The 23,585-nt window shown below is 55.8% G+C and overlaps 1 protein-coding gene across 1 annotated transcript in view; it reads right to left on the bottom strand.

Moving 5' to 3' along the window:
- Nucleotides 1-2,305: 2,305 nt before the first annotated feature.
- Nucleotides 2,306-23,585, bottom strand: part of RASGRF1 (Ras protein specific guanine nucleotide releasing factor 1) — a 75,036-nt gene continuing 53,756 nt past the window's right edge. The window contains exons 15-27 of the mRNA XM_004577903.2: nt 23,154-23,527; nt 22,198-22,323; nt 20,879-21,049; nt 20,065-20,171; nt 19,578-19,690; nt 18,597-18,657; nt 16,553-16,656; nt 14,907-14,991; nt 11,166-11,363; nt 7,845-7,924; nt 3,711-3,828; nt 2,988-3,056; nt 2,306-2,767 (exon numbers count right to left, since the gene is read on the bottom strand). Of these exons, the coding sequence (XP_004577960.2) occupies nt 2,675-2,767; nt 2,988-3,056; nt 3,711-3,828; nt 7,845-7,924; nt 11,166-11,363; nt 14,907-14,991; nt 16,553-16,656; nt 18,597-18,657; nt 19,578-19,690; nt 20,065-20,171; nt 20,879-21,049; nt 22,198-22,323; nt 23,154-23,527 (1,699 nt within the window). The 3' untranslated portion in view covers nt 2,306-2,674. The remainder of the gene's footprint in view (nt 2,768-2,987; nt 3,057-3,710; nt 3,829-7,844; nt 7,925-11,165; nt 11,364-14,906; nt 14,992-16,552; nt 16,657-18,596; nt 18,658-19,577; nt 19,691-20,064; nt 20,172-20,878; nt 21,050-22,197; nt 22,324-23,153; nt 23,528-23,585) is intronic.

Genomic DNA, 23,585 nt, shown 5'->3' with positions numbered 1-23,585 from the left:
CTCTCTCACGTGCACCCCAGGTCATGCCTGACCTCTGCCATGTATTCTTCAAATAGTCTCCCTCATGGGAGGTGCCCAGTGCCAGGAGGGTCGTACTCTGGAACATTTGCATACACATAGCAAGATACTTGGGAACGGGGGCCAAAACTAAACACCAAAGTGCATGTGTGTTGTGGATTCTGAATACATGGAACCAGAGGGTGATTTGATGCAGAATCTTCAATTGGCCTGGTTTTTTTTCCCCTTGCTTGTGTTTTGACTGTAATTCCATTACAGGAGGTCAGATGTGGGGTTTTTCACTGGTGATACCACGTTGATGCTCAAAAAGTTTTAGATTCCAGAGCATATTTCAGAGGAGAGACATGAGGCTCCACTTGTGTTAGCTCAGTTAATTTCACCCCGTGGTGAGATGCTTTTTATTTATTTTTTTCTTGAGATTGATTTACTTTTTATTGAAAAGATAGAATTGCATAAAGAGGGAGAGGCAAAGATAGAGATCATCCATTTGCTAGTTCACTTCCCAAGTGGCCGTAATGGCCGGAGTTGAGCTGATCTGAAGCCAGGGGCTAGGAGCTTCATCCAGATCTCTCATGTAGGAGCAGGGTCCTAAGGCTTTTCCAGGCCACAAGCAGGGATCTGGATGGGAAGTGGAGCAGCCGGGACTCGAACTAATGTCCATCAGACTTTCCTCTTGGCCTGTCCCCAGGGAATTTGTGTAGCATTCTGTGACAGTGTGGCTTGAGCGGTCTCTTCTTCACTTCAACAATGGCTGAAGACCTTGTCTCCTCTTCCTGTTCCTGACTCTGGTTGGGAGACCCACGTTCCACATCAGAATCTCCACTCTCGACCCCAGCTCCCTGCTAATGCACATCCGAGCAGGCACTCATGTACTTGGGCTCCTGGTCACTCACATGGAAGATTCTGGATGAAGTTCCTGACTCCTGGCTTCACCCTGGGCCAGCCCTGGCCATTGCAGGCACTTTGGGAGTGAATCAGTGAATGGGGAGTGGGGGAGAAACACATGAGTTGGTGGCATTTTGGGACTCTTACATCATCAGACACATCCCCTGCCCCCCTCGGCAGTCACTCTTAGGGACCCAGCTACTGTCCCTAGAGGGATGCACAAGTGGCAAGGACAGGCCACTTGTGGATGCTCCTGATAAACCTCCGAGGTGACAGCAGGTCCCAGGCATGGAGGTGCTGCGGTTTCAGACAGCGGTTTCCTGGACCAGCGGAGCCTTAAATGGCCCCAGCTCTGGCCACTGTGTACTGGTGAAAGACCCCTAGCCCAGGTTAGCAGGTGGCCTCCACGAACCCCTGCTGTAAAGCTTGGGGTAGTTAATCACTGGCCCTCTGCTCCACCCAGCTCAGGGTCTGACAAGGAGCAGGTGTTGATAAATATGCCTCTAAAGTCATTGTTCACCCTGAGATAGAATAGATTTATTAGCAAGAGGTAATCAGGAAACATATATTTTTACAAAAAAATGGAAATTTGTTTTTTTTCCAAACAAGCTGTAAGTTGAAATAGTTTAGGACTTGAAAGAGAATTCTCATACCACTAGGTATTGCTTACAGCAAAAGTGTCTGTTGCTTGGAGTGGCTCATGCCTGCCACGTTGGAATTGACCTGTGGTCTTCTATGCTGTACAGCGTAAAAAATACATTGTGATATTCACAGAATAAGCACTACCTTACTATATTCCTGCTAGAAGGCGCTTAGACAGGACTACAGTATATGCAATAAAAACACGTGGTTATTGATTTCCTAGTTCTACAGTGAGGGGCTAATTGTCACAAGGTCTACAGACTCAGCAGCTCAACGGAAGCTTGTGGTGACAGGTAGGTGAAGAGGAAAAAGTAACATGTCGTGTGCCCAGTTTCCAGGGTGGGCTGGGCAGAGGGTCTCCCCTGACACCTCCTGCTCGGGCTCTGTCCTCCAATTTGTGGCACCTTGGCGTGAGTCGTACCAGGGGCTGCTGGGAGCCTGAGCTGGGGTGGGGTGGAGGGAAGGTGGGCAGTGTTGGGTCGAGGAGCATGGTACCCAACGGGTGGGGTTCCCTTCTGTCCAGGGTTCTAATGGAAGACAAGATGGGGAGGGGGCTGGTCGGGAGTGTGGGAAGTCATTTTGAGACCTGTGGAGTTTGGCTGAGAAAGCTGCTTTGGAAATTGGCATCACCGTCAGCGTCAATGACTGGATTTCAGGGTATGCTCAGCCCTCCCACCTCCCTCCACCCTCCCCTCCCTCTGCGCAGTGATAACAGCTACATGGGACATGCTGGGAGGATGCCTGGGTGGCCAGACTCAACTCAGGGGTCCCCCTCCCCTGCCAACCCCAGGATGGAGCCATGGTGGAGGAGGGAGAGCAGGGCTGGAGGCTAAGACTGGTGTATGTGTGGGTTCTGTCCCCCTCCCTCCACCAAGAAGAGTGGGAGGGGGCCTCCAGACAACAGAGGTCAAGGAGGGCTGTCTGGGCGAAAACAGCCACTGCAGGGGTGAGTCGTGGAGGAGTGGGCAGAGCGTCCACCGGCAGCGGGGACTCCTATTCCGGTTCTGCAGGGAATCTAACAAGGATAGCAGGTCTGGGGTCTGGGAGAAGCACGTACGGAAGGAGGAAATCCAGAGACCAGAGCGACTATGTACAAGGTCCCAGGGCACGATGTGTGTCACAGGCGCATTCAGGTGGGGAGCTTCGGTTCTAGCCGGAGGGAAGACTCGTAGAGGCTGTCCTCGTCCATCACAAAAGATTGATCCAGTAGATACTGAGTTACCTGAGCAAGCAATGGGGAGACGCAACAGAAGGGTGATGGGATTCTTGTCCCAGAGCTATGGGGCCCCTGGATGGGTGTGGAGGTCTGTGTGTGGATTCTGTAACCTGTGGCCTCATGTTGAAGAAGGGGGCAGGGAGCAGGTGGGCTGCTGCAAGGCAAGAGGGAATGGAGGGGACTGGTCTGGGTGGTCACTGACACTGCGCGGGGGCCACCAGCTCACCTTCGCTTGGTGCTCTATCTTGTAGGCGGTTTGCTGGAACTGGCGGATCTCCCGGATTATGTGGGATATCTGTGGGAGGGAGAACGGGAGACCTGTAGGAGCTGGGTTGCTTTCTCAGCACCATTAGGCACCTGTGGAACTTTGACAGCTAAGTTTGAGATGCTAGCGGAGGCTGGGCGATGGAGACAGAATATTGTCCTCAAACAGGACACTAGCTCTTCAACCTCGTGGAAGCCACCACTGGCCACAGCAAGGAACACTGCCATCCACCCTCTGCCTGGCATGATTGAAAAGTGTCTCACCTGTTGCCAATCCCTCTTTCTGTTTATGTGAGTGGAAGCCCAGTTTACGACATGGGTGAGGAAATCCTGCCTCCTTGTCCCCCACCCCCACCCTTCCTTCCAGGTTCTAGATTTTTCTGGTAAGGAGACACAGAAGCCCCGAATCTAGCTCCAGGGAACAAGTGTTTTTCCACGAACACTAGCATATGGGGATGTCCATAAAGGCCTATGTTTTAGGGTCACTCAGATCTGGAGTGGCTCTGCCCTTGACGGGCAGCTGACAGCTCGTAACAGGTGGTGATGATGCAGGTGCCAGCTCGGGTGCCCATGGGGATGGCCTCAGGGAGTGGCAGCTTGAGGGAGGCTGAGGCTGAGCCTGTGACTTGAAGCCCCTGCTCTCCACCACTGGCCACTCCCCTACACTCCCGGGTGGGAAACGCACCATTCTCATCTTGGAGAAGTTGACCAAGCCGTCTTCCGTGTAATTGGGCGTCCCCTCCTCGATGAAGGCCAGGTCGGTGAGGTACATCCCCAGGTAGGGGACACAGGGCGGGTCACAACTTGGAAGCAAATGATGATGTTCATCAATTTAGGGACAGGATGGTAGCACACCCCCTCCCGCACACAGCTTTGCCAGAGCCCACCATGCACTCGAGGCCTGGGATAGTTGGCTGCGAGTGAGGATTGTGGGGGTGGCTGTGGGCTGATCGGGCGGTAAGGACACCTGCCAAGGCTGGGGGACCTCACTGTCCTCACCTTCCCGGAACCAGAAGGCCCTTTCAACCCATCTGTCGGCAGTCCCTCTGTCACTAGGCAGCCCCTTCCAACTCATCCATCCTCTCATCTCAGTGAAATCTCCATCCTGCTCTTACCCTTGAGTGACTCACCAGAGGCCCTTGAAGGTCTACCCTCAACTCCTGCAGCTACCTCCCCCACCTCTTTCCATGAGGCTGGGGAAGGCACAGAGCAGAAGACCCCTTGCTAGGAAGTAGCTCCTGGGAAGAGGCAGAGGTTAGGTGGGCCACAGCTTCCATGACTGGGGTCTTGGGGAGTAGCATTTCTGGGAGTCAGGACCCAGAGCTGAAGGTGCCAAATCTGGCTGGTGTGTGTCAGGGTCCTGGGTGGCAGCAGGGCTATGGGTGGGGCTGATGGAGTCTCACCTAGAGCCCAGTGGCTGGGGCTGCCTTAGCTTGCTTGGGGGGACCCCTCTGTAGTCCCTAGCCCAGCACACAGAGCAGGGGGAGTGCACGGGGCAGGTGTCCCTCCCTCCCACCCATCTCACCTGGCTCCCTGAGGATACCCTGGGGGAGGGGGAGGCAGGGAGGATGGCATAGTAAGAACAGAAGTCCCTGGCTGTGTCTCCCGCCTGTGTGTCGTGTGATCCTGGGTTGGCCTCTCCTCCCTGGTCCTTGGCATCTGACAACACCAATGAACACTGGTGGCCTGAGAGTGGCTTGGTGCTGCATGGACAACAGACTAAAAGTATTGGTTTGGGGCAGGCAGGGGGATGCAGTGATGCTGGCATCCTGTATTAGGGAGCTGGCCTGATCAAGCTCCCTGCTAATGCCCCTGCAAGAAGCTCCTGGCTTTGCCTTAGCCCAGCTCTGGCTGTTGTGGTCATCTGGGGGGGTGAACCAGCAGATGCAGGAATCTCTCTCTGTGTGTCTCCCTTTCTCTCTGTGTAACACTTACAAACAAGTAACTTTTATATTAAAAAAAGTTTGTGGAAGTAAAAGATAAGTTTACTTTGGTACCCAAAAAATGTTAAAAGCATTCCAAGAGATCATGGGAAACATGTCAAGGAAAAAGCAGGCATAAATCACATGCTTTTTCACCAAAATAAACTTTCTTTTTTATCCTGTTTGCTTATATACTTTTTGAAGTTCCTTCATATGTAATTATTATTAAAACTTTTTCACTGTGGGTTGTACATCTCAGGAGCTGGTGTTGTGGCTTAATCAGTTCAGTCATCACTCGCAATACCAGCTTCTCTTGTTGGAACCAGGACAAAGAAGGCTCAAATGGAAGAAAAAAAATAAATGACAGGACTAAATCATTTACTTACCAACAATACCCTGGGATGCCAATGGGCTACTTTCTCCAAGGCAAAGACAGATTGGGGCCGGGGCTGTGATGTAGTGGATTAAGGCGCTGAGGAGGCACCTGTGCCCACCATCAGGATGCTTGGGACCAAGTCCTGGCTGCTCTACCCCCCTGATCCAGCTCCCTGGGAAGGCAGGTCCTTGTCACCCATCCGAGAAACCCTGAGGAAGTTCCTGACTCTCATATTTGGCCTGGCCCAGTGGTCATTCGGGCCATTTGGGGAGGGAACCAGTAGATGTGAGATCTGTCTCTTTATTCTCTCACCCTGCCTTTCAGATAAATAAATATATCTTAAAAACAAAAAAAGCTTCAGTGGTAAGTGTGGAGGATCTGGCTGTGTTTTTTCACTTGGACACCAACTGACATTAGGCTTTCCTGGGGGCCACAACAGCTGTCTGGGGTCACGCTGGCCCTGCTCTCGATGTCCCCATGCTACACGAAAGCTGTGTTCTGGGTCCCTTGAAAGGAAGTACTTCCTATTCATATATAAGACACCGGGCTGGGCCGGGCCTAAGAGGGTGGCCAGAACCCGCACAGCACTAAGAGCAGAGGCCACACGCCGCCACCAGAGTTCGTTCTCGGCCAAGGCCATGTGGCCTGCACCTATGTTCTGACCAGCTGCAAGCTGAGAGGAGGGGATGGCCCAGTGGCCTTCACCACAAGGTATGCCTTTAGGAGTTGTGAAGGAGAGAGTCGGTCACTGTCAGGGTACGCATAGCTAGGGTTGTGAGGGTGTGCAGGGGATATTTAAGACAGAGGGCCTGGGATATGGGGCTGCAGCCATAGCTGGTTGAAGTTTGTGACGCTCTCCTCCAGCTTGGCACAGAGGAGCTGTTTGAATGACAGGCTGAGAATGATGCCTGGGACGTGGGAATGGGGCTGAAGAACTATAAAGAAGGCCCCAAATCTCATGGCCAGGTGGATTTCAAATGTTGATGATACGGAAATTGTTGTATAGCTGTTTGCACTCTGTGCAATTCCCAGGAACTTTGGGGAGACCCTGCCCCCCACCAGGGTCACCTGCTTTGCCCATACAGCCCCTCATCTCTTTTGCGAACACCGGCTCTGCCCGTGGCAACACAGACCCCTGCTGTCCATGCCGCACGGCTCCAAGGGGACACTCTCAGAGTCCCAGTGTCCCCTCCTTGCCCAGCAGGGCCCTCCCTGTGTTTCCTGGTTTGCACAAAGAGCTGAGCTCCCAAAACACTGGGAAAAGTCCAGCTGGGGTCCCTGTGCGTCGGGGTGGGGGTGGGCAGAGGATGGGGAAGAGGCACTTACACGGGCCTCCAGGTACCCTGAGGGGGGCAGACAGTCAGGACGGGGACCCTGAGACAGAATGGGGGGCCACGCAGGCGGCGGCGGACGAGGAAGCCATGTGAAGGAGGCAGATGGAGCGGCGCCCGCGGGCGGACCAAGACGGACAGGTTGGTGAATGCGCGGTGGGGCCGCACAGGGGCTCCGGGGAGCCCGGGCGGAAGAGAGACGGCCGGACAGCACAGATGGGTGGGGCGTCTGTCTGAGGACACAAACAAAGTGGAGATGGTCAAGGCGATGGCACACGGAGCCGGTGGAGGACAGGCCAAAGAAGCAGGGAGGACACAAGGCGAGGAGGCACAGCAGGGCGGGGGTGAGGGAGGGGAGGAGGTGGTGACCAGTGACCCCGTTGAGCCCTTGCTGCATGGGTTGCTCAGGCCCGGAGAGGTAGGAGCACCCTGGGCAACGCAAAGAGAGCCAAGGTGACTGAAGGGAGCCAGGGGAGGGATACCTGACTCCCAGGGGTGTGTGGCTCTGGTGGGGACACCCACAGGCCTGAGCCATTGTGACCTTCGAGGAGAAGGGGCAGGCTGTGGCCCACCTCTGGCACTGCAGGGTGGTGGATTTGCTTCTTTCCACCCCCCTGCCCCAGGAAACAGTTGGCAATGTCTGGGCATCACCTTGGCTGTCCCAGCTGGAAAGGCGTCTTTGGAATTCCCTGAGCCCAGGCCAGGGTGAGGCACATTTTACTACGCCCAGAACCGCCCTCACTACTCCCCTCCACCCTGCTCCTAAATATAAGGATGCAGGGCTTCTTTGTAGGGCTCCCCGGCTAGGGGAACACCTGGCATGTGCTGTGAGGACACCCTTGGCTGCGTGTCTCTGATTCCAAGGTTGGGAATGGGGTGGGGGGTGGCTGAAGGTGCAGGCTTTGGAGGTCTGAGTTGCAAGAGAAAATGGGAACCTAATGGCAGGAAACTGATCAATTGCCCTAAAGACACGCCAGGGCTCTTGGGAAATGCTTGCAGAACCTGAATCTCCCTGGCAGATGATGGAGTGTGCCTCACCTTCGGGGGGGCGGGGAGGTCTAGGGATCTGGTGGTAGACAGAGGGACAGACAGGCCTCCTGCTGCAGCCGGGGGATAGTGGGCGAACACCTCTGTCATGCAGAGCTGCAGTATTTTTGTGAGAACAGCGATGAAATGACACGTGCACTTACTTTTTCAGCGCTTCTCTGAGATTCTTAAATCGGCCCTCAGATGACACAAGCTTTTGGAGCTTGTCAATCAAAGCCTTTGTCTAGAAGGAATTAGAAGGTTTGTTTACTCACATGTGGCTCGCTCGTGGCTCGGCCCGTGCCGACCCTGCAGGGTATCGCCAGGACTACATGCACTTAGAATCTAGGGGGACTGGAGGTTGGGTCTAGAGGTCTGGGAACCGTACCCCCAAAAACCTTTCAAGAGGCAGATCCAGGTCCCTGCCCTGTGTGCCAGAGTTCATGCACACACCTCTCTGAAATGTGGGTGAGGGCAAGTAGGGTTCCTGCCATGTGAGGAGTTTTGGGGATCCCATTGGTACAGAGGGATTGGGGCCCATTCCCAAAAAAAGGAGTGAGCCTGGACAGACAGGAAAATACCCCTGTGCCAAGGCGTTTTGCCAAACAAGTATACCAGGCTCAGCGCCTGATAGTCAAGGTCTGGAGCACACAGCAGTCGGGGTCACCTGGAGACTGCTTTCCCTGCGCGTCCCTGGGGTCCTCTCCTCCTCCCTCCCAAACCATGACACAGCCAACTCTGGTCTTCAAAATCTGCACTGGGACTGATGGTCACTGTGGTGCCTGGCTGGCCCACGGTGGTGACCAACCAGGGGCCAGGCCCACACCCACGCTTGGGGTTAGCCACAGACAGCAGCTAAGCTAATCCCCCACCCAATGGAGGGAGTTGCCCTTCTAGGCTCGCCTCTCTCTTCTGGGTTTGGGTCAGACAGCTGCAGGCCTGGTGCATGCCAGACCGAGTGTACTCTGCTCACACACACAGTGCCCAAGGACCGCCACACACCCAGGTCTTGACTCCCCCGCAGCGCCACCTGACACTTGTTCTCCTATCCGCTTCAGAAGAACAACCTGGAGAACCGTCCCACCCTGGGCTCTGTCGCCCACTCTGGGTGTGCCCACGGGCAAATCACCACTCCCCTTGCCTTGCCTCCTTCATCCTGGAAATGGCAACATAGTTCCTGGTGCTCTCCAAGGGCAATCAATCCCAGTTCAGGTAGGTGCCCTGGAATGTTGGGAGATGCATAAACCAGGTCAGGAGGCCCGGCTGGTCACACGGCTCTGGGTGAAGAAGTGGCACCGGGTACAGAGGGCACAACTGTGTCCAGGGCCAGAGTCATGGTGTATTGTGTTAAACTTTCACCTGTTGGGGGTGAGCAGCATCCTGTATGGACTGCTGACTCAAGTCCTGGCTGCTCTGATTCTCATCTAGCTCCCTGCTGTTGTGCCTGGGAAAGCAATGGAGCATGACCCAAGTGCTTGAGTCCTTTCATCCACATGGGAGACCCAAAGAAGTTCCTGGCTCTTGGTTTCAGATTGGCCAAGCTCGGGGCGTTGTGACCATTTGGGGAGTGAACCAGTGGATGGAAGACCTCTCTCCCTCTTTTCCCCGTTCTCTCTATGTAACTCTGGCTTTCAAACAAAAATAAAAAAAAAATCTTAAAAAATAAAAGAGCATCCAAAGGAGTCTCTGGCAAGGGCTTCCTCTGCACACGGCTCTGAGCCAGGCACACCTCTGCACACACCTCCATTTCCTCCTTGTCTCTGTGCTTGCTGCGGACCTGCTGCTTTCTGAGTTGACTCACTCGCTTGGCCTGTTCCCAATTTGAAGCAGCCTGTTTCTTCTGGCTGGGTCAGGAGTGTCCCTCCTTGGGACCCCAGGCTCCAGGGCTGATGGATGTTTCTGCCAAGTGTAGACCCCAATGGGCGGTGGAAACGTCACCAGTCAGGGCCTGGCAGGAAGCCTGCCATGGGGATGGTGTCAGAAAGCAGGTGGATCCCAGGGCTGATCCAGTAGAAGCCTTCTCCTTGGCCAAGAATGTACCCCTCCAAAAGGGGCCAAAGCATACTGTTAGCCAAAGTGGCTCCCCAGGCCTTGTGTCCCTGGGAGAGGTGACTCCAGACCGCCACTTGCTCACTCATGTGAAGTGAATGGGGGAGAGGAATTAAAAGAAGAAAGGGGGAAATGGCAAGTCTCAAGCCTAATATGACCATCGAACTCTTGCTGAGAGCTGGGCTGGACTTGGACATGGCATTCAGGAGAGGTGTCCAGTCTGCCAGAGGCATCTTGGGTTTCTGGACCAGGCTAGGGTAGCCCCAGGTCCTGCTGCCTGCCTTCCTGAAGGGCTGTAGGCTGGGTCACATGCCCTGACTGCTAACTGCCCTAGGTAACAGGGTGGGAGCCTAGACTTGCCTGCAGGGGCTCTGACCAAGATGGTGAGATCCTGGTAACGCAGGGTGGAGGAGAGAAAGTCAGGTCTATGGCAGAGCACCAGGCTCTACCAACAGCCCTGCCTGGACTTTCAGGGGCCAAACCAGCCCTTATGACCTAGAGGCTCCTCGGGGGCCTACCTAACCCTGGACCCGAGCTTCCTGTGGCTAGACGAGCCTGGTTCTGTTCTTTACTAGAATCCACGAAAGTGACAAGAGTGGCATCTCAGTGGGCCACAAAGCAAGTGGCCCAGTCTCCCAGGAGATCCAAGGGGCATCCCTGCTCAGTGTGCATTCCTGCCACGCAGGGGCTGCAGCAGGAAACAAAGTTGCCAGAGATGTCACAGGGATGTCCTGAGTTTGCTCCTCTTAGGAGGGAAGGCTCTGCTGCCCTGCTGCTTGCTGGCTGGCTGGGACCATGACCTGCCCTTAGTATGAGGAGGGTGTTGATTGAGGAGCAGGTGATGCAGTGAGCAGGGAGGGGGCACAGTCTGCAGGTGCAGAGTGAAAGCATTGGGGGCTCCAGGGCACCTCATTGTGGGCGCATGGTGGAGCTTGCTCAGTCTTCCACACACACCCTGGCTGGGGTGGGGCAGCCACACGGCAGCAGAGAAGTGGCTGGAGAGCCTCCTGTGTGCTCCTTTGTGGAGAGGTGACCCCACCAGCACAGGGAACCTTATTCCTGGGGGAGGCATCACTTTGTGTGTCTATGTTTTCAGAATCACGTGCTGAATACATAAAACCAAGCCCATACTTAAGGAATCAACTATCTCTGTAGTGACCAGACTGGTCTGGGAAAGGGGGAAGGAGCCCAGGATGGGAACTTGTGGGGTCATCTGACTACCATCTCAGTGGATCCCCACAAAGTCACCTTCTGTCCCCACCCAAGCAGGAGGGCACTGTATTGGACAACTGCTGCCTCCCCCTGCCCACTCCTGGCTGTCGGTCACTCAAGTGGGAGCCGATGGCTTGCAGGCTCCAGGTGCATGCCCCTGGCCCCAGTCTAACCCCAGCTGGCAGCAGCAGGAGCATCAGCTTCACCGGCCTCCCGCCCCGCACCTGCTTGGAGACCTTGAGCCACGTCTTCTTGAGGCGGAAGATGGCGCTGCGGTTCATGGAGGAGGTGATCTCCAGCACGGCATTGTAGTTGTGCAGGCAGCGGCAGATGTCAGCCACGGCCACCCACTTCTCGATGGTGCTCACCCGGGCATTGATGTCCTCATTGCGGATGATCTCTGAGGCAATCAGGTTACTGATCTTTGAGCCCACGAAATGAGACAGGAAGGGTATCAGAGCAGCACGCATGGTCAGGATGAGAGGGTGGATGGATGACTTAGAAACGGCTAGTACAAATAACGGAGCTCATGAGGGTAGCTGGGTCAAGACTTGATATGCAGAAATGGCACGGGGGCCAGGCTCTGCTGCTTCCTCCAGCACGTGAGCAGGGTGCTGGATCAAGAAGCGGAGTAGCCGGGACTGGAACCAGCATCCATATGAGATGCTGGTGCTGTAGGTGGCAACTTTACCTGCTATGCTCTAGGGCTGTCTGCATCCCATATTGGAGCGGTGGTTCAAGTTCAGTTAACCTGCTTCCTATCCAGCTCCCTATTAATGCTCCTGGGAAAGTAGCAGAAGATGGCTTAAGAATTTGGGCCCCTGCACTCATGTGGGAGACCTGGATGAGACTCCTGTTGGTTTGGCGTGACCCAGTCCTGGCCATGGTGGCCATTTTGGGATAGAATCCAGTGGATGGAAGATCTCTCTCCTTATATTTTTCTGTAACTCCATCAAAATGAATGAATAAAAAAAAATAACATTGTTGCATGCTACACCTCTAACACTTAGATGTTCTTCCCCCCCTTTTTTTAGTTAAGAAAATGCTAAATTCCAATAGTTTTATATGAAAGTTACACCAGTATTTTTAAAAAAAGTTTTTTTTTTTTTTTTTTTTGTCTGCTTAAAAGCAGAGAGAGAGAGAGGAGGGAGAATGAACCCAACCATTGGCCACCACAGGCAGGGCTGGCTAGGCTGAAGTTATGAGCCCAGGACTCTACCTGGGTCGCCCCCATGGGAAGCAGGGCCCAAGGACCATTATCAGGAGCTGGGAATGGAACTGGCATTATGACATGGGATGGGGCTGCCCAAGCAGGTGCTTCGTCTGGTGTGCCATGACACCTGCTTGGCGCCAATCTTGTGAAAAGAACAGATCTGTCAAGTCTTCCAGAGAAGCCAGCAGAAGGAGTGGCTTGGTCATTTGTTCCATGAAGCCAGCAACACTGGAGATGGATACTACAATGTACAAAACTCCTGCATCCATCTGTTTGAATTATCGGGACATTGTCCCTGGAAGGCAGAGATGTTTGCCTTTTTAGAAAAAGATGATGTGTTGCCTGTCACTGACACCTGTGTAAACTATGTGAGAGAAACCACATGACCCTTTTGACGGCTTAGTATCACTTGACAAAACTCAGTCATTGGTCAGAAAAGCCATTCACATAGAAGGATGAGTTCACTTGATAAGGAAACAAACAGCATCCTAAGTGGGAAAATGCTAGCATTCCCTTAAAACTCAAGAGCCAGACCTGCCATCTCTGCCACCTCTGTCCCACACCATCCTGAAAAAGCTGGCACTAGGGCAGGGAAAGGCTGACAATGGGTGTAGGGACCAGAGTGAGCTGGCACCTTGCTTGCCTCATATGAGCTCTGGACATGGAGACCTGAGCTAGTGCCAGCCAGCAGGACAAGGCTACGGCCCTCAAAGTCAGAGATCAGAACTGAGCCAATGAGGGGGTGGGCGTTTGACACAGGGGGTGAAATGTTGCTTGAGCTGCCAGCATCTCATAGCAGAATGCCTGGGTTCGAGTCCTGGCTCTGTTCCCAGCTCCAGCTTCCTGCCAGAGCACACTCCCGAGGCAGCAGGTGGCAGCTTATGTGGCTGACCTAGCTGGAGTTGCAGGCTTGGGGCATCAGCCTGGGCCAGTCCTGGCTGTGGCAGGTATTTGGGTGGGGGGGTGGCGAGAGTGAATGGAAGATCTCTATTTCTCTGCCTTTCAAGTTAAATAAAAAAAAAAAAAAAAAAAAGAAAAAAGAGTTAATGAAGCCAGGAAGAGGTGCAGAAGCATGGCTTTAGGCCATGGTGATCCAATCGTAGGAGCTAGTGGTCTGGGTGCCTTGAACCCACAGCAGCAGCCTCTGAGGTCCAGCTGCGTGGGTTCAAAGGCAGACTGGTGCTGTGTGATGTGGGGTTGAGTCACAGAGGTGACTTCTGGGAGCCTTGATTTCTTTCCTCATGAAATGGGGCAAACAGAAGGAAGGGAGCTGCTGCTTACAAAACCCTGGGCACACTGCCCAGTAAGCGGTCACCGTGAATGCTCACTTCTGGTCCTGACTCCCCTGACTCCATCTCACCACACAGAGAAGGCCGGGGCCAGTTCCAGACAGCACACAGCCACTTGGCGCTGGTCCCTGCTTGGGCCATTCTCATGTCCTTCAGGCTGCCAGGCCCCCCTCCAAGATGGATTGGGTTTGTCAGAGCAGTCAGGACAAGTGGAGTCCTTCACTCCCACCCCTGCCTGCCTGGGCTCTTGGCGGGTGTTGATGATTAACCTTGAAGAGGACTGGGCCAAGTGTGAGCGAGGGCAGGGTTGTCACGAGGCTGAGAGGCCAGGGCTCCTGTGATTGCCTGAGCGGATGTGGGGAAGCTGCAGGAGCTGGGTTTCCCCCTACATGGCTCTTGCACACCAGGCAGCCAAGGCAGGCAGCACCTGCCATCTGGTCTCAGCAGATGTGAGAACCTGTGCTTCTCTGTGTGTCCCCAAGAAGGTACTCCTGGTCCAGCGTTGGGGCCCTGCTCATCTCGTCCCCAGGCAGCCGAGGGGCAGATCTTGGGGCAGCAGCCAGATACCAGCCTACTCTCACCTTGGTCACGAGAATCCCTCTCTCTTTCCCCTGTGGCTCTGGGGCATCTGATGTCTGTAATGTGGGGCCACCGCACCTGTTAAGAGGCGGAAGTGTCTGGATGTTGTGTCGTGGGCAATTGAAGCATTCAGCCAAACTTTCAGGAAGCTTCAAGTGTTTAAAGAAAATATATGAGGGCACTTCAAATAGTTTCTGGGAAATAAACTGGATAAGGCTGGAGGCAGGTGTGTTTAGCTCAGTAGCTAAGACGCCGGTTAAGATATCCTAGTGGCATGGCTTGAGTTTGGTCCTCGGCTCATGTGCTTCCCAGGAAAGAGATGACGTCTCCGGGAATTGGGGTGCTGGCTGGCACACAGCCTGGAGCTTCCTGTCCATCTCTCAACTAAATGATAATAGTAAAGATTATTTCACTGTGGTGCCAAAACAGCTTTGAAATCTGTGTGCAGTTTTTTTTTTTTTTTTTTTTTTTTTGTTCCATAATGGGCATTTCCCACAAGCTTGTTGCAGCATCTTTATACGTGTCAGAGAAAAGCTGGCCGTGATGTTCCAGCCAAACAAGACTTGTTTCTCAGGCCCTGGGGAGGTCACGAAATAAGACGCCTGGCAAGGAGGCCTTTGTTCCCTCCTCTCTGGTCCTTAATCTCACTTCATCACTCTGCTGGGTGCGGAGTGGGGTGGTGGCTGAGGGCTCGCCCTGAGCTGTTGCTGGCCTGAGAGTCGCTGGGTGATTGTCCTTGTCCATCCTCGTGGGACCCTTCAAGGCACAGACCCTTGGACAGGAGAAGCTCTGTACTCAAGGTGAAGCTCTTAGCCCCTGGCTACGCGGCCATGGCCCACCCTGTCCGCAGCCTCACACGGAGGAGCTGCCCACCCTGTACTCACATCATTGAAGTGCTTTGTGGTTTTCATAATGTAGGGGGTCCTCTCATTCTTCTCCAGTTTCATCCAGCCTTGGCCGAAGAACTCCCTGTGGGAGATAACCAGGCTGGGTGAGGTGAGATTTGCTGGTTTCATGGCGTTATTGTTTCTTCATCTTTCTTGGGCTCCCAGTGGAGGAACCCTGGGCCCCAGTCTGGCTCTGCCTTGTAGCTGCTATGTGGGTTCACAGTGTGGGGCCTCAGTCTCCCTACTGTGAAATGGGAACAGTGCTCTGCTCAGGGGGTTATAGTGTGGCTGGCGTGAGGGAAGGTGCATCACCCACTGTGAGGCATGGTGGGTGCTCTGTGTATCGTCCTGGCTGTGGCTGGGAGGGGGTGTGAGTGGGCTCCCCAAAGGCTCACGTGTTAGAAGCTTGGTCCCTAATCGGTGGTGGGATCTTTAAGAGGTGGAGCTAGTGGGAGGTGATGATGTCATTGGAGTAGAGCCCCTAGAAAGACTTAATGCAGCTGTTGCTGGTCCCTGGTCAGTTCCCGTGACTGCAGGCTATGATCAGACAGCGAGCCTGGTCCCCTTTCTGGTTGTTCCAGCTTCCTGCCTCATTGTGGCGTCATCCCTCTCACACGTGGTTCCATGAGGCCCAGACAGGGGCTACAGGAGCAGTCTGTCTTGGTCAGTATCGTGGCCCCACATGTTTTAGCACAGCGACAGCCACTGGCTGAGACGGTCCTGATTCCTGCTGAGGGAAACCCAGATCTCAGTCTCCCTGCAGCAGGGGGTGGGACGGTGGCTAGGAGGCCTCCCCAGGAGCCGGAGAGACAGACAGGTGCCTGCAGGCCACACCAGCAGCGAGCTCTGGGAAGGGGGACAGGTTGGGGGAAGGCCCTCACAGGGGTTGCCCAGGCTTCAGAGCAGCAGCAGGGGGAGGAGGTGAGTGAATGCCCCCTCACCCCTGTACCCCAGCAGCAGTGGTTGCTTTGCGAATCGTCAGCCTCCCCTAGGACTTGGGGAGGGCTTCGCAGGTGCCAGGCGGGAGTGTCTCGCAAGAGGGCAGAGGCCAAACATGCAGCAGTGAATCACAGCCGCCTTCCCCCTGCACCGTCCCCCATCTGCTGGCTCCAGTTCTGGGGCATTCTGCAGGCATATTTGCTTGCAAACATGTTTATCTCCACTTTACAAACCAGAGCGAAAGCTGCGTGCCAGCATCTTCAGGGCTTAGGAACAAACACCCCTGTTAGATGGAGAAGGAGGGATGCAAAATTACTGAGTCATGTGATTAGGACGAGCGGGGGGTGGGGTGACCAGTTCTGGGCCAGAGTGAGCAACACCAGGCCTGGGCATTCTTCAAACTCCCAAGCTGTCTCCACAGCCTGCTCCTGCACACGCACACATGAGCACTGAAGTACACACTGACTCGTGTGTAAACATGTGCGCGCACACACTCTCTAGAGCTCCTTGGGAGGAATCTTCCAGAAGTGTGTGTATATATGTGTGCACACATGCACGCATTGTGAGAACAGCTGATGGGAGAGAAGATGGGTGCAGAAATGAGGCCTCTCCCATGTGTGTGCGTCTGTTGTAAGCAGTCCTGCTGCCTGCTGCCCACCCCCCAAGGATGGGCAGAGGAGAGCGTGGAGTCCTGTGCCACTCACTCATAAGGAATCTTCTTGAAGACCAGGTGGTCCAGCAGGGTCAGCTGCTCGGCGATCTCCAGGGCTGAGTGATTTTCAAAGGGCTCAGCCTTCATGCCTTCGGCCTGCGGGAGCAAGGGCTGTTGTCAGGCCCATGGGGTTGCCACTTTGCTGAGGGCGCCTCTGCCCTGGCGAGTGGGTAGGTGGAAGGAGGGGATGGGAGGAGCTGGACCCCACTGCTTGTCAAGCTCTGCACTGCATAGGTCTGTGAGCAGGTCTGTGTGTGTGTGTGTGTGTGTGTGTGTGCGCATGTGAATTTGTGCAGGCCTGTGTGTGTGTGTGTGTGTGTGTGTGTGTGCGCGCATGTGAATTTGTGCAGGCCTGTGTGTGTGTGTGTGTGTGTGTGTAGGTCTGTGTGTGTTTATAGGCCTGCGTGTGGGTCCAGGCTGTGTGTGTGTGTGCAGGTCTCCGTGTGTGTGAGTGTAAGTCTGTGTGTATGCAGGTCTCTGTGTATGTCCTGTGTGTTAGGACTGTCACACATTCTTGCGTGGACCTGGCTTACCTGCAGGCTGCCCTCACCACAACCTGTGAAGGAGACAATGGAAGCTTCCAGAAGCAAAAGTCTGGACTGTACTATTCAGCTGTATATGGCCCACAGGGCATGGCATGGGTGCCCCAGCTCCCAGGCTGTGGCTCCCCTCAGCGCCACCTGAGTCCCTCATGGGCTCAGTGCCACCCCCTTCACACACTTGGAGCAGCTGTGGACACCCAGGTGTCATTGCCCCCGGTGCCATGTCCCTGTCCTGCGCCCAGAGTCTGCTGCCTGCTCCAAGGCTGGGGACCTTGACCCTGGCTCCAAAGTTCCCGCAGCAGAAAGCACCTGAGTGGTGTCTGCCACCTGGGCCCCTGGGCCAGGGGACAAACCCAGGAAACAGCAGCAGGGCCTGGAGGAGAGGGCAGTGCTGGCTTTCCTAGGCACAGAGGCCATGGTGGGAGGGTCTTGGGCGATCTCTACATCTACAGAGGCATGGGTCAGGAATAGGGTCACTGGAGGCTGACCAGGCCATGCAAGGGGGCAGTTCTTGGGCTTTCTTTCATTTGATTGGCAGTGCCCAGTGCCCCGAAGCAGCCCATGGGTGTGGTCTATAAGGGAAGAGACATCCACCTGGAGCAGAGAGCCCCCTTTCTGGCCATGACCCTCCTTGTCCCTCCTATTCCTTGGCAAGCAGGCAATGACCACATCTGCTTGGTCAGACCCTAGCTGGATGCTGGTGATTAGGGAATCAGATTCATGGCCTGTGTGTGTGTTGTCAGAGGGTGGGAGGTGGGGAGTCCTGTGTGTTCCTTGAATCACACAGAGTGGGGGCCAGTGTGGGGAGAAGCACAAAGCCTTTAGGGGTGGGGGATTTGGAGGGCAGGGGCTGGGGCTTGCCACTGTGTGCTCACAGGGCTACTGGCTCGTTTCAGGAGCAGCTCAGGAAATACTGAGTCCCAGGCTGTTTCAGGGGAGCCAGGAGTCCCTGATGGGCAGTGGGAGCCAGGGGAGAGCCCTCCTGTAGCAGAAGTAGGGGAAGAGATTAGCACTCTGCCAGCCTCCTCCCCTCCACCAGCCTGGCAGTCGTAGTTGGTGTTGCAATACCCCCAATTCCAGCCCTCTGCTCTCAGAGGCGTGGTGGTGTGTCCCAGCCCTGCCCCAGGCCAGCAGACTCCTGATTCAGGAAGCTGGAGGCAGAGGTGGGAGGAGTGGGGAGCAGGGGGCCATGCCAGGGGCAGCTGTGCCTGTAGGGGCTGAAGATGGGCCAGTGGCAGTCTTCAAGGGGCCACCAGGGCCACCCTTACCACCTTCTCTGCTCTCCATCGGGGCCGTGTGTGGGAGAGGAGCAGGGACCTGGAGTGTCCTGAGGTCCGCACTGAGGGTGTTGTAAAAGGAGATGTTGGTGTCTCCTGGTGGAGTTGTGGCCACCAGATGATCCCTGGGGCAGGAAACACCAACTCGTGATCTTGTAGATGTGTTCAATTCAGATGGAAGCACCGGTGAGGGTGGAGGGTGGACAGGTGGATTCACCTGCTGTGCAATTTCCTCCAGCGTGATCTGGCTGTCCCCTGGGTCCTCCTGGGTCAGGGTCCTGGAGAGGAACAGGAGGGTGAGGCCCGCCTCCCTCTCAGGCAGCCACGCCTCCCTCCTGGGCAGCCACGTCCCACACCTTCAGCCCTGCCTGGATGTACCAGTCCCTCCTTAACTAACTTCTCATGCTGCGTGAGTGAGGTGCCTACAGCAGCAGGGCAGGGCCTCGTAGACAGGGATTCCCCCAGACCCGAGGAGCAGGGCTAGCGGGTTAGGAAGGGTCAGTTGAGCTGAGAGGGGACTGGCAGAGGTGAGCAAGGCAAGTGGACCGTCAAGGTCAGGCAGATGGGTCCAAGTCAGGGGCACAATGATGATGGATGGAGACCTGGTGGGGCATTACGCTCTGCAGGACTTGGGCTGGAGGCAGTGGCATCCTGGCTGGGCATCATCATGCATGACTTGAAAAAGTTCATGGAAAACGAGAATACATTTATTATAAATCCATGAACATGAGGGACTTCCCCGAAGTTTCATGAAACTGAGGGTCATGGGCCTGGTCTTGGCCTTGCTGTGTGTCAAGTTGCTGGTGAACAGACCCACATCTCATATGGGAAGGTCTGGGTTTGAGTCCAGGCTCTGCCTCCCAGGCCAGCTTCCCGCTCATGTGCACCCTGGGAGGCAGCAGGTGGTGGCTCGAGTCCTTTGGGCTCCTGCCACCCACATGGGAGATGCAGACAGAGCTCCGGGCTCCTGGCCTCGACCTGTTTCAGCCCTGGCTGTTGCAGAAATTTGGGGAGTGAATTAAGGAGTGGAAGACACTTTTCATCTCTCTTTCCACCTTTGAAAATTAAATAAAGATGGCATTTGCCCCCCGTGATATACATTGTTCCTAAACTTTCTGAAGTCCATGGAGCAGCAGGTACCAGGTGTAGTGTTGCCTCTTGGGCCACGCGGGCTGCCCATGGCTGGCACTGCCCGTACCTGATGATGTTGGCTGCCGCCTTCCGCTCCTGGGTCAGCAGCTCTGGGTCATGCATCACCTCTTCCAGGAAGCTGATCACCTTGCACTTGAGCTCCTCATTGGTCTCAAAGTCCTGCCAGGGAGGTGGGACGGGCATGTCTGGCTACTGCTCTGCAGTGGTCTCTGCCCTTGCATGCACGGGGGGTGGCTGCTTCACTTTTTACTGGCTGCCCGGCTGGGCACACTGGGACTTCGAAACTTAAGAGGCAGGGCACACTGGCAAGGGGGAGGGCAAAATCAAGGGCCAGCCATCGGCCCTCTGCATCCACAGGTCTACCTGTGGTTCCTGCTGCAGACAGAGGTGGCTCGTCTCTGTGTGTTCTTGACATCGCCCAATGGGTGGCTTTGGGGTTCCCCCCATCCTGCTGGGACAGCTGCTGGTTTCTGGGGACTGTGCTCTCCCATCTCCAGGAACCACCGGCCCAGGCGGCTTGGGGGAGCTCCTACCTGAGAGTGCTTGGAGACCCAGTGTCGCAGCACATTCAGGACACGGTTGGTGGCCGCCCTTCGGATCACAAACTCCTTGTCCCCATTCCTCTGGTCAGGAGGAAAGCCTGGTGGGAGGCATGGCAGAGGGGACAAGGGCCCTGAGATGGCTCTTCAGGGCTGCTGGGCCACGGGGTGAGAGGTGGGGCTGATCAGGATTTTTTTTTCCAAATTCGAGAGACAGATTTGCTCTGGTTTATTCCCCAAATGCCAGTGACAGCTGCAGTGGGGCCCAGGCTGAAGCCAGGAGCTCGGAACTCCATCTGGGTCTCCCATGGGGCTCAGCTACCACCTGCTGCCTCCCGGGGTGTGCATCAGCAGGAAGGTGGAGTCATAAGCAGAGCCGATGCCAGACTCCACCTTGGGAACATGTCACAAGCAAGCTCAGGGCCTCAGGATGGAGGTCATGAGTTTGCTGGCAGCACAGCCCACAAGTACTGGACTTGTGGTAGCCCTTATTGTCTCCAAGAGGCTGCTGGGAGAGCCGCACAGGGCCACCGGCCCCTCTACTGCAGGCCTCACCCTGTGAATGGAGCTGACCAAGTGGCCGAAGGGCACTGGAGCTGCAAGGGAGGCTACAGGTCAGCCTGAGCCCCTGAGGCTCCAGGTGTGGGGGGTCAGCACCTGGGTTCAGCTCAGAAGGGGTGCCAAGAAAGGGGCTATGACCCAGCACCCCAGTACGCTAGAAAGGATGGTTAGGATATGGGAGCCCAGAGCTGAGGTCAGGTATGTGTGAGTGCCATCCCAGGCAGGCTCTGTTCCCAGCCCCACATACCTGCACTGGCCAGGGACATCCTCCGGTACTTCTCTTTGTTGGGGGTGCCCTCGTTGGCGCCTGCGGTTGCGATGGCAAAGGCAGAGGCAGCTGAGAGGGCACTGCGGGAGCTGTCCAGCTCGCGGCACGAAGTCATCACCACCCCGTTGTTGTAGGCGAAGAGCGGGAACTCTGTGAGAACAGGGGACTGGCCCTGAGCACCCTGCGCTGTCTCTGGCCCTCGGCGGGCTCTGCCAGGTGGTGCTGCTGGCAGCCTCGTGAAAGTCTCCAGGGTGAAGTGGAAGGGTCAGCCAGCCACTCTGACACTGTTTCCATCCCTCTGTGGCTCCCAACACACCCGGTTGATCCTTTCACTTGATTTTAGCCAAAAGGCCGAGAAGCGATGGGTTGATCCTTTCTACTGGAGTCTAAAATACACCTGTTCAAAGCCTGAAGCCCCACACCCACTGCTCATGCCTGCAGGCTCACAGGCACAGCTGTGTGACCTGGTGAGTCACTTCACCTCTCTGTGTCTCTGCGTCCCTCTGGGGCTCAGGGAGACAGCCTACAGCAGACAGCGGATAGAAAGATCACACAGGCAGTGGTCAGTTCCATTCTGGCGGGGTGACCACGTCGCCTGTCTCAGTACACAGTTCCAGCGCTTATGCAGCAAGGGACAAATGATGTCCTTCTAGGACCCAAAGCGTGGGGCCGATGTGATGGCGCAGTGCTTTAAGCTGCTGCCTGCAGCGCTGGTATCCTCTAGGAGCGCTGGTTTGAGTCCTGGCTTTCCTGCTCACGAGCCTGGGGAGGTAGGCGAAGGTGGCCCAAGCACTCAGATCCCTGCCACCCTCAGCAGAGACAGGATAGCGCTCCAGGCTCCTGACTTTGGTCTGACTCAGCCCAGGCCATTGTGGCCATTTAGAGAGTGGACAAGTGGATGGAAGATCTTTCTTTCTCTGTCCCTCTCTTCATCACCCTGGCTTTCAAATAAACAAACTAAACCATTAAACAGTAACAACAAAAAAGAAAAATAGCAATAACCGAGGGATGAAAGTGCTGTCCCCAGCCTGGCATACAGGGACCTAAGTGACCCCATCTATCCCAGGGTCCTCCTTTGGCCAGCCTGCCTGCCCACCTGCACCCACTGGGCTGAACACAGTCGTGCCTGGAGTGCGGTGAGGGGAGCAGGATCCAACCAGGCCCTGTTCCAGCCCTGCCACCTCCCCCAGGGGGAGCCTGTGACATCCTCAGGGTGGTCCCGTCCCCAGGGAATGCTGCTCTCCCGGGTCTGACCCACGACCCTCTCCCCGGCAACCCCTACCCTGGTCATATTGTACCTGAAGAGTTTTTGTTTTTCACCGACTTGGGCGTTGTTGGGGATTTCGTGGGCGACGTCTCCGCGTCACCATCATCACTCTGATTCTGGTCACCGTCAGACTCTTCTCGCACGGACACCTCTGAGCCTGGAGGGAAGCGGGGGAGATGCTCTGGCATCCCTCACTGCTTCGTCCATGTTAGAGCTGTTCTCTGCGTGGTGGGCGGAGACCACGCAGAGGGTGAGGAACGCCTAAGGGCTGTGGCTGCCCCATGCATGGGGACACAGGAGACCTCCAAGGTTGCTGCTGTCACACCAGGGACTCCTCACCTCTGAACAGCCAAGCCTGGGGGTCCTGGTGGGCTGTGCAGGTCACTGGGCCACAGGGTGAGAGGTGGGGCTGACAAGAGGACCCCTCCCTGCCACCCAGCAGAGGTGAACAGATCTGTATGTCTAACAAGATCTGTATGCTGGCTTGGCCCCACACACTTTGAGCAGCAAAGTGTCTTGGCATCTTAAGGTGGCGTCTCCCTGATTGGCTCAGGACAGTCCTAGCCCTGGTCACTCTTCCAAAGTGGAGCCCTTTGGAGCAATTAGATTCCAGGTGAATCCCTGGCATGGTGAAGTCGGGACCAAAAGCTCTCCTTCAGGGGTGGGTGGTTGGGCCCAGGGTTTAAGATCCTGGGAAGACAGGTGCGACTCATCGGGCCTCACGGGGCTGCGGCCTCACTCCCAGCTTGGGCGCATGACCCCAGCCTCCTGCTAATGCACACCCTGGGAGGCAGTGGTGACGGCTCAAGTGACTGAGTCCTCGCAGCCTGTGGGAGACTTGGATGGAGCTGCTGGCGGCTGGCATTGGCCTAGTCCAGTCCTGGCTGTTGGAGGCATTTAGGGAGTGACCAGAGCCCAGTGTGTGTGTGTGTGTGTGTGTGTGTGTGTGTGCGCGCGCGCGCGCGCGTTTGCTCCCTCTCCACTCACCCTGCTTGCTGAGTGTCGACGATGCGTCTTCGGGCTTCTCCTGGGTGGCCTCTCCCTCGTCCGGAATCTTGTTGGTGAAGCTGCTGCACACATAGAGCTTGCTGGTGTCCAGTGTGGCCTTGCCGAAGGGTGACATGGCGGAGTACATGCTCGGATAGCCGTTGGAGCTGCAGCTGAGGGCGGCCAGGTCCAGGGCTTTGCCGCCTGTGATGATGGGGATGTTGAGGGAAAGCTTCCGCCGGCGGCTGGGCGATGAGGAGCTCAGTGACAGCGGGGGTGGCGAGGAGAACTTGCGGACAGCACGTGGGGACTTGGGTGGTTCACCGTAGAGCAGCTTGCTGCCCTGGCCGCTGGCGAACAGCAGCTCCAGCGACCTGCAGGGAAGGAGGGGCACGGAAGGACAGTCAGTCCAGGCCGGCCTGCCTGCGCAGC

The sequence above is a fragment of the Ochotona princeps genome, chromosome 6 (genome assembly GCF_030435755.1).
Source record: "Ochotona princeps isolate mOchPri1 chromosome 6, mOchPri1.hap1, whole genome shotgun sequence".
Lineage (NCBI taxonomy): Eukaryota > Metazoa > Chordata > Mammalia > Lagomorpha > Ochotonidae > Ochotona > Ochotona princeps.
This window is presented reverse-complemented; position numbering and strand designations above follow the sequence as displayed.